The sequence below is a fragment of the Lampris incognitus genome, chromosome 16 (assembly GCF_029633865.1).
Source record: "Lampris incognitus isolate fLamInc1 chromosome 16, fLamInc1.hap2, whole genome shotgun sequence".
Classification (NCBI taxonomy): Eukaryota; Metazoa; Chordata; class Actinopteri; order Lampriformes; family Lampridae; genus Lampris; species Lampris incognitus.
In genome coordinates, this window is record NC_079226.1 from 11561837 (window position 1) to 11577607 (window position 15771).

The 15771-nt window shown below is 45.9% G+C and overlaps 1 protein-coding gene across 1 annotated transcript; it reads right to left on the reverse strand.

Annotated features, from left to right (window-relative positions):
* Nucleotides 1–153: 153 nt before the first annotated feature.
* Nucleotides 154–13017, reverse strand: bend3 (BEN domain containing 3). Its single transcript, XM_056296373.1, has 4 exons — nt 12598–13017; nt 9448–9502; nt 8714–8892; nt 154–3371 (listed from the first exon to the last, which is right to left on the reverse strand). Exons 2-4 carry the CDS (start codon nt 9497–9499, stop codon nt 1134–1136), a joined length of 2469 nt encoding a protein of 822 aa, XP_056152348.1. The 5' UTR covers nt 9500–9502; nt 12598–13017; the 3' UTR covers nt 154–1133.
* Between the last annotated feature and the right edge of the window lie 2754 nt (nt 13018–15771).

Below are 15771 nucleotides of genomic sequence, written 5' to 3' on the forward strand. Positions count from 1 at the left end.
ACTACTTCATGTGCAATAAGCAGCCTAACTCTTGTGAGGTCGTGAACCTCAACTGGTAGAGCACAGTGGTTTGGCCATCCATAATGAGTATATGCAGAAATGGCACTCTGAGGCACTTTGGATAAATATCTTAGACTCTGATATATTTATAATTGTAATTTTATTAGAAATAGGTTAGCATGATCCATTGTCATGGTTAAATTGTTTTTATAATATAAACTTCTATAAGAAGGTTTAACATAAGCACATTGTTATTAAAACAGTGGTGGCACAATGCTACATCAGTAATTGCAATGTAAAGATATCACTCGTTGTGATACATTTCTATTATAATGACTGTGGACTATTCTAGTAGCTAAATTGTTTTAAGGCTACAACAGTTATCAACAAGGTAAGTTAGAGAAGCTATGTCAGTTTTGGCTTATAAATAGAAGCTTTCTGTTTATCCAATGATAATAAGACTAATTAAACTACAGCATCTATTGCTGTAGTGAAAATGTAAAATATGACCAAGAATGGTACTGATGAATACCCTTGATAGCTTGGCTTCATCCTACACGGGACATGTCTTTATGCATGCTCAATAATCCAGGTAAGAAAATCAAAGAAACTTGAATCAGACCGGTTTTGGTCGTTAACCAACTGTATTGTTTATAAGGGTGGGGATACCTGCAGCCAGTTTAGACTGAAGAGGTCACTTATGCCCCTTTTCCACTACATGGTACCAGCTCAACTCTACTCGACTTGCAGACTGTCGTTTTCCATTACCGTAACAGTACCCCCTCTGTGTAGCTGGTCTGCATTGATTTTGGTACCCACTCCAGTTTTTTTGGAACCTCGACAAAGGTGGTACCAGAAAAGTGGTAACAGTTACCAAAATCAGAATCAGAATACTTTATTATAAAATGCCGGTACTTTCCAGTAATGGAAAATGAAAAAGTCGAGTTGAGTTGAGCCGGTCCCATGTAGTGGAAAAGGGGCATTAGATGAGTGATACTGTCAATAAACATGTCCAGATGAACTGATTCTAGTTTCTTTGACCTACACGGGACAGTTTTTAAAGGTTCAACAATCTGATTTCAGCTTATGTACTGTGCAATTTCATGACAAGTGTTGCCTAAAAACAGTTATGACTAAGACACAGTGCTTGATCTCTTGGCCTTCTTCAGTATGTCACACTTCTTGCGATTGGGGCGCCGGCAACGTTCATCGATGCTCGGCACACATTCATAGTGCCACACCTCCTCCATCTTATCCACAGGATACACAGCCTCCACGTAATGACGGATGAGCCTGAGGCGAATAGGATCGAGCTGCTTCTTGTTGCAGGCCCCTGAGTGATTGTATTGAAGTCGCAGATTCTCTTGGGTGAAAAGCTCAGGGAAGAGACGCACCAACAGGCGGGCAGCAAAGTTCCCAACAGAGAGACTCTGTTGAACTATTTCCCGCACCTCTGTGTCCGAGAGGAGGTAGACCGAGGGGACAGGAAAGTCTGGCATAGACACAGTCAACTCATCCAGGGGGATCTTGCAAAAGTCTTTGCTACTTTTCTCAGGGGGTAAAGAGGGAATATCAGTGTCCTCCCTCTGGCTATCTGGATTGAGCTGGTTTGCCTGGCAAACAAAGTCGCCCGCCTCCTGCTCTGACTCTTGACCATAAATCTTGCGCTGCTGCTGGTACGATCGTCTCTGCTCAGTGTCGCGTCTTCGGCACCGCTCGTCAAGCTTGCCTACAAACTCTAACATCCACACTCTATCGTTTTTGGCCTGTGGGTACAGTAACTGCACATAGTGCCGGATCAGGTTGATGCGAACAGGGTCAAGCTGCTTCTTCCCAAGGGAGCCACTGCAGTTATAATGCTTCCGTGTGTTCTCGGAGGTAAAGAGCTCGGGGAACATGAGCACCAAGAGCCGGGAGGCAAAATTCCCGATGGACAAGCTACAGTCGTAGTTGTTTTTCAGCTGCTCTTTAGATAGGAGGTACTCCTTGGGCACACAAAAGTCTGGCGGAGGTATTTCTAGATTGTCAAAATCCACAGGTGTGAGGAGAGATTTTTTGGATCTGCGATTGGGCCTCTCGTAATCACCTAAGTTGGGGACCTTGATGATAGAAACATCCTCAGGAAGGTTGGCCAGGTCATAGCTATCATCATTTGCATTGTCAGGTTCACTCCTGTTGCCATTACTGTGAGGACCCTCGAGCACATCTTCCATATGTTGGATGCAAACCTGAAGCCAGCTATCCTCGGGCACGTCAGGAAAATTTGCCTCCATACACTTCCTTATCATTTCTATCCTGTCAGGGTCAAGAACGAGCTGCCCAACATTATTGAAACTGCTGCAGCCCTCTGGCATTTTTCTCTCCTCAAAGACCTCAGGGAAGAGACGGTGTATGAGGAAAATTACAAAGTCCTCAGGGGAGGATAACTCGTCCATGTCCTCGGTGACTTGTGTGTCATAAGCAAGGTCTGGGACAGATGGGTTACTTTGCTGGCTGTCCAAAGAGATGTGCTCCACCTGACCCTCTTCATTAATAAAACGACAGGTCTGAGCATTCTCAGCTTTTATCTCGGCACCGGTTGTCTGCCTCCCATGCAATCGGGCGCTCTCCATGTCCCTCTGAGCCCAAAAGCGATTAAAGAAGTCATTAATCTGAAGGAGGCATTCTTCCTGCCAGACATTGTTGTTCTTAACCAAAGGGAAGCACACCTCAACGTAGTTGCGAATTAGCTGCAGGTGCAGCGAGTCCAGAGTTCTCTTACTAGCAATGCAGCCATGGGTGCACTCCTTGGCTTTGAACAGCTCTGGGAAGAGATGCACCAGCAACCGACACCCCAGTTCTCCAGCACTGGATGTCTGCTCCATCAGCTGATTGAGTTCATCGCTGGTCAGCAGATACTCTGGAGGAGGCTGGAACTCTGTCACCATTTCTGACGGGTTGATCTGCTTTTTTATCCGCATGACTTCAAGGGACAGCAAGTCCACTTTGCTGTGCAGTTGCGTCACGCTTGAGTTGAGCGTGTTGAGAATAAAAAACATCTTCTCAATCAGAGGATAAAGGCCAGCATCTGTTAGTGACATCTGGCCTGTCGTTCCCGGGGTGGGAAAGGCCTCAAACTGGCCATTTTCCCCTGGATTGAGGAGTTTTGGGCTCAGAGTACTGCTGTGGTTATGCAGCTCCCGTTGCACCTGTGTGGCCTGCTGCTCCAGGCTTGGTGTAATCCTCTTCTCTATGATCCTGTGGGAGATACTGAACAGAGGCTTTCTGTAGGAGGCTCTGGACTTCTCTGGGTCACAGTTCTTCCTCTCTCTGGTTGTAGTCAAACATAGAGGCTCACGTCCACTGCTTTCCATTGTCAGCTGCCCTTTGGCCTAGACAGAGAAAATAGCAGACCCTTTGAGTTGTAAAAATAAACGAATTCATATATTTAAATTCATAATGAAATTGAGTCTTGGTTGATACTATACATCTAAAATAGATGGACTTCATTAATCCCCAACTGAAATTGTAGTGTGGATTGGAGAGGTGTTGCCAGGGTAATAAAATATAGTATAGTAAAATGGAAAAAGTAATAAAATATATCAACAGAAAATACTATGGAGATTTTGCTAAACAATAAATGTGCATGTCACAGTGATATTAAAAGATTTATAGCTGAGAAAAGCGGAAGTACAATTTGTCCATGCTCTGCCTTTATGCATGCTCAATAATCCAGGTAAGAAAATCAAAGAAGGTTGAATCGGTTCATCTGAGTACAACATTTATTGAAAGATACGTTTCATCACTCACCTAAGTGACCTCTTCAGTCTAAACTAGAGCGATCCCTCCTCTGTTGCTCTCCCTGAGGTTTCTTCCTATTTTTTCTACCTGTTAAAGGTTTTTTTCTTTTTCTTTTTAGGGAGATGTTCCTTACCCGATGCGATGGTCTAAAGCAGAGTTTCTCAAACCTCTCCTGGAGGACCACTTGTCCTGCATGTTTTAGATCTCTCCCTGCTCCAACACAGCTGATTCAAATGATCAACGCGTTATGAGCTCCCGAAGCTGCCTAATAACCAAACTGATCATTTAAATCAGCTGTGTTGGAGCAGGGAGAGATCTAAAACATGCAGGACAAGTGGTGCTCCAGGAGAGGTTTGAGAAACACTGGTCTAAAGGACAGGATGTTGTGTTGCTGTAAAGCCCCTTGAGGCAAATTTGTAATTTGTGATATTGGGCTATACAAATAAAATTGACTTGACAAACTGACTGCAGGTATCCCCACCCCTTATAAACATTCATTCATTCATTCATCTTCAGCCGCTTCTCCGGGGTCGGGTCGTGGTGGCAGCAAGCTAAGTAGGGCACTCCAGATGTCCCTCTCCCCAGCAACGCCCCCAGCTCCTCCTGGGGGATCCCAAGGCATTCCCAGGCCAGATTGGACATGTAGTCCCTCCAGCGAGTTCTGGGTCTACCCCGGGGTCTCCTCCCAGTTGGCCGTGCCTGGTAAACCTCCAAAGGAAGGCACCCAGGAGGTATCCTCATCAGATGACTGAACCGCCTCAACTGGCTCCTTTCGACACAAAGGAGCAGCGGCTGTACTCTGAGCTCCCTCCAGAAGTCCGAGCTCCTCACCCTATCTCTAAGGCTGAGCCCAGACACCCTACAGAGGACACTCATTTCGGCCACTTGTATCCGCGATCTCATCCTTTCGGTTACTAACCAAAGCTCATGACCATAGGTGAGGGTTGGAACGAAGATTGACTGGTAAATTGAGAGCTTTGCCTTCCGGCTCAGCTCCCTCTTCACCACAACGGTCCAGTATAACGTCCACATTACTGCTGATGCTGCACCAATCCGCCTGTTAATCTCCCGCTCCATCCTACCCTCATTCGTGAACAAGACCCCAAGATACTTCAACTCCTTCACTTGAGGCAACAACTCATCGCCAACCTGGAGGGAGCAATCCACCATTTTCCGGTAGAGAACCATGGTCTCAGACTTGGAGGTGCTGACTCTCATCCCGGTCATTTCATACTCAGCTGCAAACTGCCCCAGTGCGTGCTGGAGGTCACGTTCTGATGAAGCCAACAAAACCACATCATCTGCAAAGAGCAGAGATGCAATTCTGAGGTTCCCAAAATAGACACACTCCTCACCTTGGCTGCGCCTTGAGATCCTGTGCATAAATATCACAAACAGAATCGGCGACAAGGGACAACCTGGGGGAAGGGGGCTTGATTGGGAGGAATGGCTTCCCCAATCTGAATCTAAGCGGTGCCTTGTTATTGGACGTCTGTGCGAGTAATGGATTGGCCATAACAAACACCATAAGGTAGTTCATCAGTGTACTTGGTACCAGAACACCTTAGGCTGAGGATCGATGATAGACTTTGCGGTCATATCATCAGATCTGTGACTGTATATTTTGGACACTCAGGTGAAGAGAGGAGCAGAGCTGTCAACTGATCACCACCTGGTGGTGAGTTGGATTAGATGGAGTTGGAAGGCTGCTGGACAGACCTGGCAAACCCAAACGTGTAGTCAGGGTGAACTGGACATGTATGACAGAGGCCCCTGTCCGTGAGGTCTTCAACTCCCACCTCCGGAAGAAGTTCTCGTGTATTCCAAGGGAGGCTGGGGACATGCAGCCTGAGTGGGCCATGTTCAAAGCCTCTATTGCAGATGCGGCAGGCAAGAGCTGTGGTCATAAGGTCATCAGTGCCTGTTGAGGTGGCAACCTAAGAATCCGCTGGTGGACACCAGCGGTGAGGGAAGCCGTCAGGCTGAAGAAGGAGGCCTTTTGGGCTTGGTTGGCCCAGGGGTCTCCTGAAGCAGCAGACAGCTACCAGGAAGCCAGAAGGGTTGCACCTTCAGTGGTCGTGGAAGCAAAAACTCGGGTGTGAGAGGAGTTTGGCAAGGCTATGGAAGAGGAATTTTGGTTGGCCTCAAAGAAGTTCTGGCAAACCATCCGGCAACTCAGGAAAGGGACGCAGGGCTTGACTCAGGCTGTGTTCAGCCTGGGAGGGGAACGGTTGACCCAGATTGGGGATGTTGTCGAGTGGTGGAAAGAACACTTTGAGGAGCTTCTGCACCCGGCTAACACATCCTCAGTGGAGGCGGTAAAGTCTGAAGACTCAGGGGAAGCCCCACCCATATCCCTGGCAGAGGTCTCTGAGGTAGTCAAGAAGCTCCTCGGTGGCAAGGCACCGGGTGTGGATGAGATTTGCCCTGAGATGCTGAAGGCTCTGGACATTGTTGGGCTGTCTTGGCCGACATGCCTCTTCAGTATCACGTGGAGGTCAGGGACAGTACCTGTGGAGTGGCAGACTAGGGTGGTGGTTCCCATATTTAAAAAGGGGGACCGGAGGGTGTGCTCCAATTATCGGGGCATCACATTGCTCAGCCTCCCTGGGAAAGTCTACTCTAGGGTGCTGGAAATGAGGCTCCGACCGATTGTCGAACCTCGGATCCTGGCCATGGAACAGAACAACGGACCAACTCTTTACCCTTGCAGAAGTGCTGAGGGGGGGCGTGGGAGTTTGACCAGCCAGTCTACATGTGTTTTGTGGACTTGGAGAAGGCTTACGACCACGTACCCAGCGGCACTCTGTGGGGGGTACTGCGGAAGTATGGGGTACCAGGGCAGTTGCTACAAGCCATCTGGTCCCTTATAAACAACAAAAAATGCAAGTATGGGCATGACCATTAACTAGAGTTTCAATGACCATGTGTAGTATTCACAGAGGATTTGGGAATGTTTGCAATCACAGCACATTGTAAGGTGGCAACAGCTGTACCCTTAACAATGACCATGTACTTTACATACAAGTATTATAGGCAGTACTATAGGCAGAGGCATGGGTGAGGTGGTATGGGTTCCCCAGTCTCACATGTAGTGGCCAACTTGCATATGGAGGAAGTGGAAAAGAGGGCTCTGATGTCCTATCCAGGGAAACCACCTAGCCATTGGTTCAGATTTGTGGACAACACCTGGGTTAAAATTGATGTACCACATTTCACCGACCACATTAACTGTGGACAACCACATCAAGTTCACCAGGGAAGATGTGAAAAATGACAGGTTAGCCTTCTTAGAATGTGTAATTGCAATTGGTGATGGGGGACATTTGATTGATGATTTGTACCGTAAACCAAGACATACTGATCAATACTTAAGTTTTGACTCTCATCATTCATTGGAGCACAAACTAGGAGTCATCAGGACACTGTACCACTGAACTGACAACATCCCCACTGACAGAACGCCTGGGGAAGGGGAGAAATCCAACATTAAACAGGCCTTGATTAAGCGTGGTTATCTTAACTGGGCGTTTGTCAAAGCCAGGAAGATGCCTAAACCAGCCAATCGAAGAGAGGAGGACAACAGCTGCCTAAGCGTAAAGCAGTGGTGATTCTGTATGTGGCGAGAATGTCGCAACAGTTGAGATATGCATTTTCCAAACACCATGTCCCAGTTGCTTTCAAACCCCAAAACAAGATGTGCCAAAAATTGGTTCGACCCAAGGATCGGGTACCCCAGCACAAACAGAGCAATATAGCGTATGCTGTTAAGTGCCAGGAGGATCACGGTGACCTGTATATCAGGGAAACTAAACAGACACTGGCCAAGAGGATGGCACAACACAGAAGAGCTAACATGTCAGGCCAGGACTCCGCAGTCTACACCCATCTACAGGCCAGTGGCCACTCTTTCGAGGGTGAGGAGGAGTACATCCTGGATAGGGAGGAACACTGGTTTGAACACGGAGTCAAAGAGGCCATCTATGTGAAGGGGGCATGACCGTCCCCGAATCTGTCGCCATCTTATAATGCGATTGCAATTATTCCCCAATCCTCTGTGAATAGTACACATTACCATTGAAACTCTAGTTAATGTCATGGCAATTTGCATATGAAACAGATCATTGTTTTCAATTGTTATGCCACTGTATTGTTTATAAGGGTGGTGATTCCGTATATGGTGGGAGTGTCGGAAAAGTTGAGACGCGTATTTTCCAAACACTGCATCTCAGTTGCTTTCAAACCCCAAAACACACTACGTCAGAAGTTGGTCCACCCTAAGGATTATCCCCCAGCACAAACAGAGCAATATAGTGTACGCTGTTAAGTGCCACGAGGGTTGCCGTGACTTAAACATTGGGGAAACCAAACGGACGCTGGCCAAGAGAATGGCACAACACAGGAAAGCTAACATGTTAGGCCAGGACTCTGCAGTCTACACCCATCTACAGGCCAGTGGCCACTCTTTCAAGGATGAAGATGTGCACATCCTTGATAGGGAGGAACGCTGGTTTGAACGGGGAGTCAAAGAGGCCATCTATGTTAAGAGGGAATGACCATCTTTGAACTGAGGGGGGGGGGAGGCTAAGAGTACATCTGTCACCATCGTACAATGCTGATTGCAAACATTCCCAAATCCTCTTTGAATAGTACACATGGCCTTTTAAACTAGTTAATGGTCACGCCCATATTTGCATATGAAACTGGTTGTTGGTTTTGGTCGTCATGCAACTGTACTGTTTTGTAAGGGTGGGGATACCTGCAGTCAGTTTAGACTGAACAGGTCACTTGAGTGATGAAACGTATCTGTCAATAAAAGTTGTATCCAGATGAACTGATTCAACCTTCTTTGATTGTCCATGCTCTATTTTCATATTTCCAGATGGAAACCACGGCCGGAGAGTTCAGACATTCTCCACTGAAAAACATTCACCTTGCTTGAGACTCTGACTCTCTTGCTGCTTGTTGAATGTGTCGTGTCACAGCCCATCTCTGCAGATGTCCGTTTACCAGCCTCTGCAGCCCCAGGAGATCCTCCTTCAACCCCTTCAACTGGCTCAGAAATCGCAAAGTCCTCTGTCTCCTCCTTGATGTCTTGGACAGGTTTTTGCCCTGGAGATTACAAAGCATTAATTCTCTTCCTTTATTAAATATTCATTAAGTACTCATTCATTGCCCTTATAAAATGTGCTGTTTAGGGAAACAACTGACTGTTTTTTCCGAACATGACTTGTAAATGAGGGATTTACGGTAAATAAGGATAAACCATTTTATTTGTGAAAGTTAGCAAGGATGCCACACAGATGTGAACCTTTCATGAGATTAAGAAGATTTTTTTTCCTCACGCAACTGTTTCCTTTCAAAAATTCCATCACAGCTGAAGAAACCAATCAAGTGCCTGATTATTTGTGTTTCTTTTCTGACATCTGCTGGCATCTTTTCATTCAAAAATCCTTTTACACCCATAGAACGAGTAAGTTACAGGTAAGAATTTCTATTCTGATATGTTTGTGTACCTCAACGAAAACAAAATTCCCAGAAATACTTCATTATGTATTGTTTTTAGAAAGCTGTTTTTGTAAATCCTTGACATCCTGCAACTCTCATTCATAAACTAACCCATTAACCATTCCTCACACATCATTGACTAGAATGACTGGAACTTGCCTTTCTCAAGCATCTCTTCATCTGAAATTTCCCCATACTCGACGGAATTCATATCCTGGAACAAAATCACAAATATTTTACATCAATGAACATGTCTAATATATGTAAACAATAATCTATATGAAAGAGTGGCTGCTGGCCTGTAGATGGGTGTACACCATCTACACTCTGTAGATGGTGCATGCATGCTCAATAATCCAGGTTAGAAAATTGAATCAGTTCATCTGTACGCGTTTATTGAGAGAAACGTTTCATCACTCATACAAGGGACCTCTTCAGTCTCAACTGACTGCAGGTGCCCCCACCCTTATAAACAATACAGTGGCATAACGACCGAAAACGATCAGCTTCATATGCAAATTGATGTCAGGAATCAGGAACACTTTATTTGTCATTTCACTTCATGCACTTGCATACATGAAATGAAACGAAATACCATTTCCCCCAGCCCACAGCAGTACAACACAAAGACAAAAACACATCCAAAAACTACAAGAACACACATATCCAAACTAACACGTATCAAAACGAAACAAAAAACAAAACAAAAAAATCACTGTCCAAGGGAACAAACGCCAGCCAGGATGAATGCTGGCACCGCTGGTCTGCATGGGCTAGCAGTTAGTTTAGCCTGCCCCGCTTCCGCGTCCTGTCAGACTGCCCTTGGCGTTTCCTCCTCGGGCGCAGCTCCAGGCAGGGGCTGTGGTCCCCGTACCCACCGCACCAAGCAGACCAAGCTCTCCCAGCCGATCCAGCATCAGCTCTCCCAGCCAGACACCCTTGACACACCTCCCTTCACTTCTCACGACGACATCAAAAACACCATAGTCAGCGCCAGGTGAGGCCGCCACCAGACCGCTCTCGGTGTTATCTGAACAGCTGGTCTGCCATGGGCTGGCAGTTAGCTTAGCTTGCCCCGCTCTCCCAGCCGATCCAGCACCAGCTCTCCCAGCCATCAAACGAAGACAAAACTTAAGACACAGATGTGGACATGGACGGTACTGAGTGAGGCCGCCATAACTGTGAATTCACGCTGCCATCTTCCAACACCGGCACTGGGTGAGGCCGCTGCAAATGCAAATTCGCGCAGCCATCTCCCCACACTGGAAGCGGAAGCCTCCGGATGTGATGCATTCACTAGAGTTTCAATGGCCATGTGTACTACTCACAGAGGATTGAGGAATGGTTGCAATCACAGCATTGTAAGATTGCGACAGATGTTTAGGTGCAATCACAGCATTGTAAGATTGCGACAGATGTTTAGGTACTCTTAACCTTGAGATGCGTATTTTCCAAACATCGTGTCTCAGTTGCTTTCCCCCAAAACACGCTGCGCCAGAAATTGGACCACCCCAAAGATTGGGTCCCCTGGCACAAACAGAGCAATATAGTGTACGCTGTTAAGTGCCAGGAGGATTGCCGTGACTTGTGCATCTGGGAAACAAAACAGACACTGGCCAAGAGGATGGCACAACACAAAAGAGCTAACATGTCAGGCCAGGACTCCGCAGTCTACACCCATCTACAGGCCATTGGCCCCTCTTTCAAGGATGAGCACATCAGTTCCATATTTACATATGAAGCTGGTCGTTGGTTTCGGTCATTAGGCACTGTATTGTACTGTATTGTTTATAAGAGGTGGGGATACCTGCAGTCAGTCCAGGGGTGGGCAATCTTATCGAGCAAGGACCAGTGTGGGTGAAGGTTTTTGTTCCAACTAAGCAGTTGCACACCTGATCCCACTAATCAACCAGTAGAGTCTTTGCTGAGGAACTTGATAAGGAGACACAGGTATATAATCGCTTGGTTGGAACAAAAACCTTCACCCACACTGGCCCTTTCTGGATAAGATTGCCCACCCCTGGTTTCGACTAAAGATGTCACTTAGTTGAGTGATGAAATGTATCTGTCAATAAACATTGTATCCAGATGAACTGATGCAACATTCGTTGATGCCACTGTGTTGTTTATAAGGGTGGGGATACCTGCAGTCAGTTGAGACTGAAGAGGTCACTTAGATGAGTGATGAAACGTTTCTCTCAATAAACGTTGTGTCCAGATGAACTGATTCAACTTTCTGTGATTTCCTTACCTGGATTATTGAGCATGCATAAAGACATGTCACGCAGATGATAAATATTTGATCAATCACACATACTCAGAAAACAAAACGTTACATCAGTAAAAGATGGCAAACATTCTTTGTTCAAAATAAAGTTGTTGCGCCACATTGAGCATTATATTTTGGTATTTTTCATGGATTAGCCTAGAAAGCTTCCAAAATATGATAAATATTCATATTGAAGTAATGAAGAACCTCCATGTGATTGATGGTGACGGTGTAAGTATTACGCGTGTAGGGGGCTGGTACTATTACACAGAATAGCACATCTACTTGTGCCATATACCCAGAACTTCTGCACTGCACTTTGCTATACCGTTGTTCATGCATTTGTGTATTTATACTTGATATAGCTCTGGGTACATATGTATGGGTACACGTAGTCGTCCGCAACTTGTGCATTCTACATGAATAACTATGTAATATAATGCTGCTGTAACCAACGAGTTTCCGCTCGGGAATAAACAGAGTGTCATCTTATCGTCTGTTACCTTATCTTAATTGGCGTGAAATTGCCTTATAAACGGGTCGGCACCCTGGGCTTGCCTGCCGTCGAGCGGACCCACCAATCACAACATCTCCTCTGTTCGCAAGTCGGTTTTTTTGGGTCGGGATAAAGTAATTAGGGCGATTCCAAGTCTTGTCTGCAGACGACTTTCAGACTTTGTGCAGGGCGTGCGGCGTGAGTTGACTCCCCTTCCCTGTTCCAGTCCCATTATCTGGACTACTTCCTCATTCTTCCGCTCAGAGCCCACCGACCAAAACAGTAGAAGAAAACCGGAGCACCGGCGGATTACTTTTCTAGAAACGTACCCGTGGCAGACGATCGCAGCCTAATCGCAGCGTCGCATCTCCGCAGGGTTCGAAATGCGTAAAATGTGCACGAAACAACGCACGGCGCGCGTTGGTGAATTTTAATGACGCGGCAATGTTTGCGTGGACGAGTTTTTTTTTTTTCTTCCTTCCCCTCCACGGACTCTTTGGGGGGAAATTTTCCGTAAACGCATGAACTGTTGGTTGGCGCTCACCTTTTACGATTCTCTGCGGTCCTTGAAAACCGTCTGCGAGGCGCCGGACATATCTGCATTGGATGGTCCTGAGAGTTTATCCCACGGCTAACTGTTGTTCTTGTGTTGTTGCCCTTTTTTTTCTTTTTTTTTTCTTAACCCCCCCCCCCTAGCCTGGCTATGCCTTTTCTAGCGTGACGTGACGTGACGTGAGGGTGCGCGCGCCCGCCTGCGTCACTTCCGCCCAGCTGTTCGAATGAACCGGATCGACTTCAAAAGCGCTGCTTAATTTTTTCCGGTTAATTTTTTTTTCCCGGGTGGATTTTTTTTTTCTTCATTCATACGGATAACGGAAGTATTCTTTCCATTTATTTTTCCAATACGTCCATGTTTAAAAAATAAAAATAATTTTTTTTTTTGGTTTCACCCAAAACATTTCATTTCCGCTGTGGGTGTGAGGATAAAACGAGATAGAGATATTTTATTAAAAATTGATTTAAGAGAATTGATGTTGCGTATCCATTACGTCTCATCGTACATGGGGATGGAAAGCACCAGGCCTGTTTTACAGCAGGAGAAATGTTCGAGCTGTTTATAGTATGGGAAGACACTCGGTTTTTATTGTAAAAAGGGCAAAAATAAAAAGTAGAAAAATAGAGAGTTAAGCACAGTTTTAATAGCCTACAGTGATATGTCTGCAGAAGGCTGTTGAACTTTGTGTGTGTGTGTGGTGTGGTGGGGTGGGGGTGATATGCCAGTAGTAGAAGCTGCTGTAAACCGGAGTCAGATTCCTCGTATGAATAAGCACACTTGGCCAATAAAGTTGATTTTGATTCTGAGCCAAAGCGGGACTACTTACGTGCTTCACAGGCTGACTAACAGACTTTCCTTGTAACAGTATCAGTAAAGCAGATTATGTGTAGTAGAGTTTATCATTATTAGTGTATCATAAATTCATATGGCACAGAAGATATTGTAACCGGTTATTTTCCTGCCCGGTGCGGGATTCGATACGGGGTGTACTGCACCACAAGACGACATCACTAACCGCTCGGCTAAAGGGTCAGACCCGTTAACTAGGGGCTAACGTGTCTTATTAGTTGTTAACAATATTATATTATGCTAATGTTTTAATATGAAAATATAATAATACTAGTATAATAATATACTGTAACGATCACGAGTAATAGACGCGTTAGCCCTTAGCTAACGGGTTTGACCCTTTAGTCGAGCGGTTAGCAATGTCTCCCGCGGTGCGAGAGATACCGGTTCGCGTCCCGGCTGCGGCGGTTCCTGTGGTTGCCCCCCCGAATTCGCTACAGTGCATTTATTGGTATGATTATAATTTACATACAATAGAATAAGGTCCTGGGTTCGAGCCCCGGGGTAGTCCAACCTTGGGGTCGTCCGTTGTTTGGAGTTTTCATGTTCTCCTCGTGTCTGCGTGGGTGTCCTCCGGGTGTTCTGGTTTTCTCCCACAGTCCAAAGACATGTAGGTCAGGTGATTCAGCCATACTAAATTGCCCCTAGGTATGAATGTGTGTGTGTGTGTGTGTGTGTGTGTGTGTGTGTGTGTGTGTGTGTGTGTGTGTGTGTGTGTGTGTGTGTGTGTGTGTGTGTGTGTGTGTGTGTGTGTGTGTGTGTATGTGTGTGTTGGCCCTGTGTGGCGGCCTGTCCAGGGTTTCTCCGCGCCTGCTGCCCAGTGACTGCTGGGATAGGCTCCAGCATCCCTGCGACCCTGAGAGCAGGATAAGTGGTTCGGATAATGGATGGGTGGAAAATAATGTGGAATATAATTAGATATAAATCCTGCTATTTGTTTTTACCCATAATCCCTCTGTGGGCCCAAAAATGTCCTATAGCAGCATATAAATTGACTGCCCCCTAATCTCCAAATGGTAATTCAGTGCAGCAATGTCCATCCATCCATTATCCAGGCTGCTTATCCCAATTTGGGTCACGGGATGCTGGAGCCTATCCCAGCAGCCATTGGGCGGCAGGCGGCGGGGGGACACCCCGGACAGGCCGCCAGTCCATCACAGTGCAGCAACATGTAGGTCCAAAAGCATTAGATGATTAGATGAGCGGTGCTGCTGGAAGTGGCTTCCGGATTTACTACAGTTCCCTCTTAGATTGTAATTGGGGCCTCTATAGCAATAAATAGTGTGGCTCAGACATGGGTAAAGACTATAATTTTGGCCCCTATTTGGATAGAGACTATAGTTTGGGGTTCTAATCACTAAACTATATTCTTGGCCCAACTTTAGACGACAACTTCAGTAACTGCTGGACGTCTGCTCATCCACAGTGCCCACACTCCTTCAGTCTTACAGTCAGGGCATTTACCACAATTCAATAATCATGTCTGTAAATACACAACAAAACAGCAACGTTACTCAGAAAATAAACAGAATATAATCAAAATGTTGAAGGATGGTAAAAGATATACTCCCAGTAATGCAAAATACTTTAAATACACAGCATACCGAAACCAGGCCTCTAAAAATGTGATACAATCACTTTTTCTTTTTCTTTTTCACCATTTCTTCAATGCAGAAATCTGTAAATTAACCAGAGAAGGGGGATAAATCCTGCAGTTTTTGGATCGCTGTCGTGCCATTTTATTGAGCAAAGAAAACGTCACTTTGCTTTTGGTCATATGGGCTAAATTTGAGCAATAAAGTCCCGTGTCAAGTTTTCAAGAGTCTCATCGAGGCTTTTTCAGAGAGAAGACTGTGAACAATTAAACTATCTGTTCAAGTCATTGTAAAGTGTAAGCCTCTGGCGTGGACATAATCCTCACACTACCAGTGAAGCAGTGAACTTGTGGGGGAAGAAAACCACTTTGCCTCTGCACGTAGCCCGGAATCCACGGAATGTGACAATGTCTCCCTCTAGTGGAGAGAAATTAAAACACCAGGGACTCGAGCCGACCTTCGGCCTAAACCAGTGGTTCTAAATCAGGTCCCACCAGTACTGCTTGTTTTCTATACTGCCAGGGAGTTCATTACATTCACCAGCTGTGTTAGTCGTTTCAGTCTCAGGGAGGTTTTACACAGTGGAGCAGCAGGTGACTGTAATGAACTTCCTGTTAGAACAGAAAAACTGCAGTACTACTGGTACCGGAGGACCTGACTGAGAACCACCGAGCTAAACATGTGCCGTTTTCTAAGCTGTGGTGCTTGAAAATTTGTG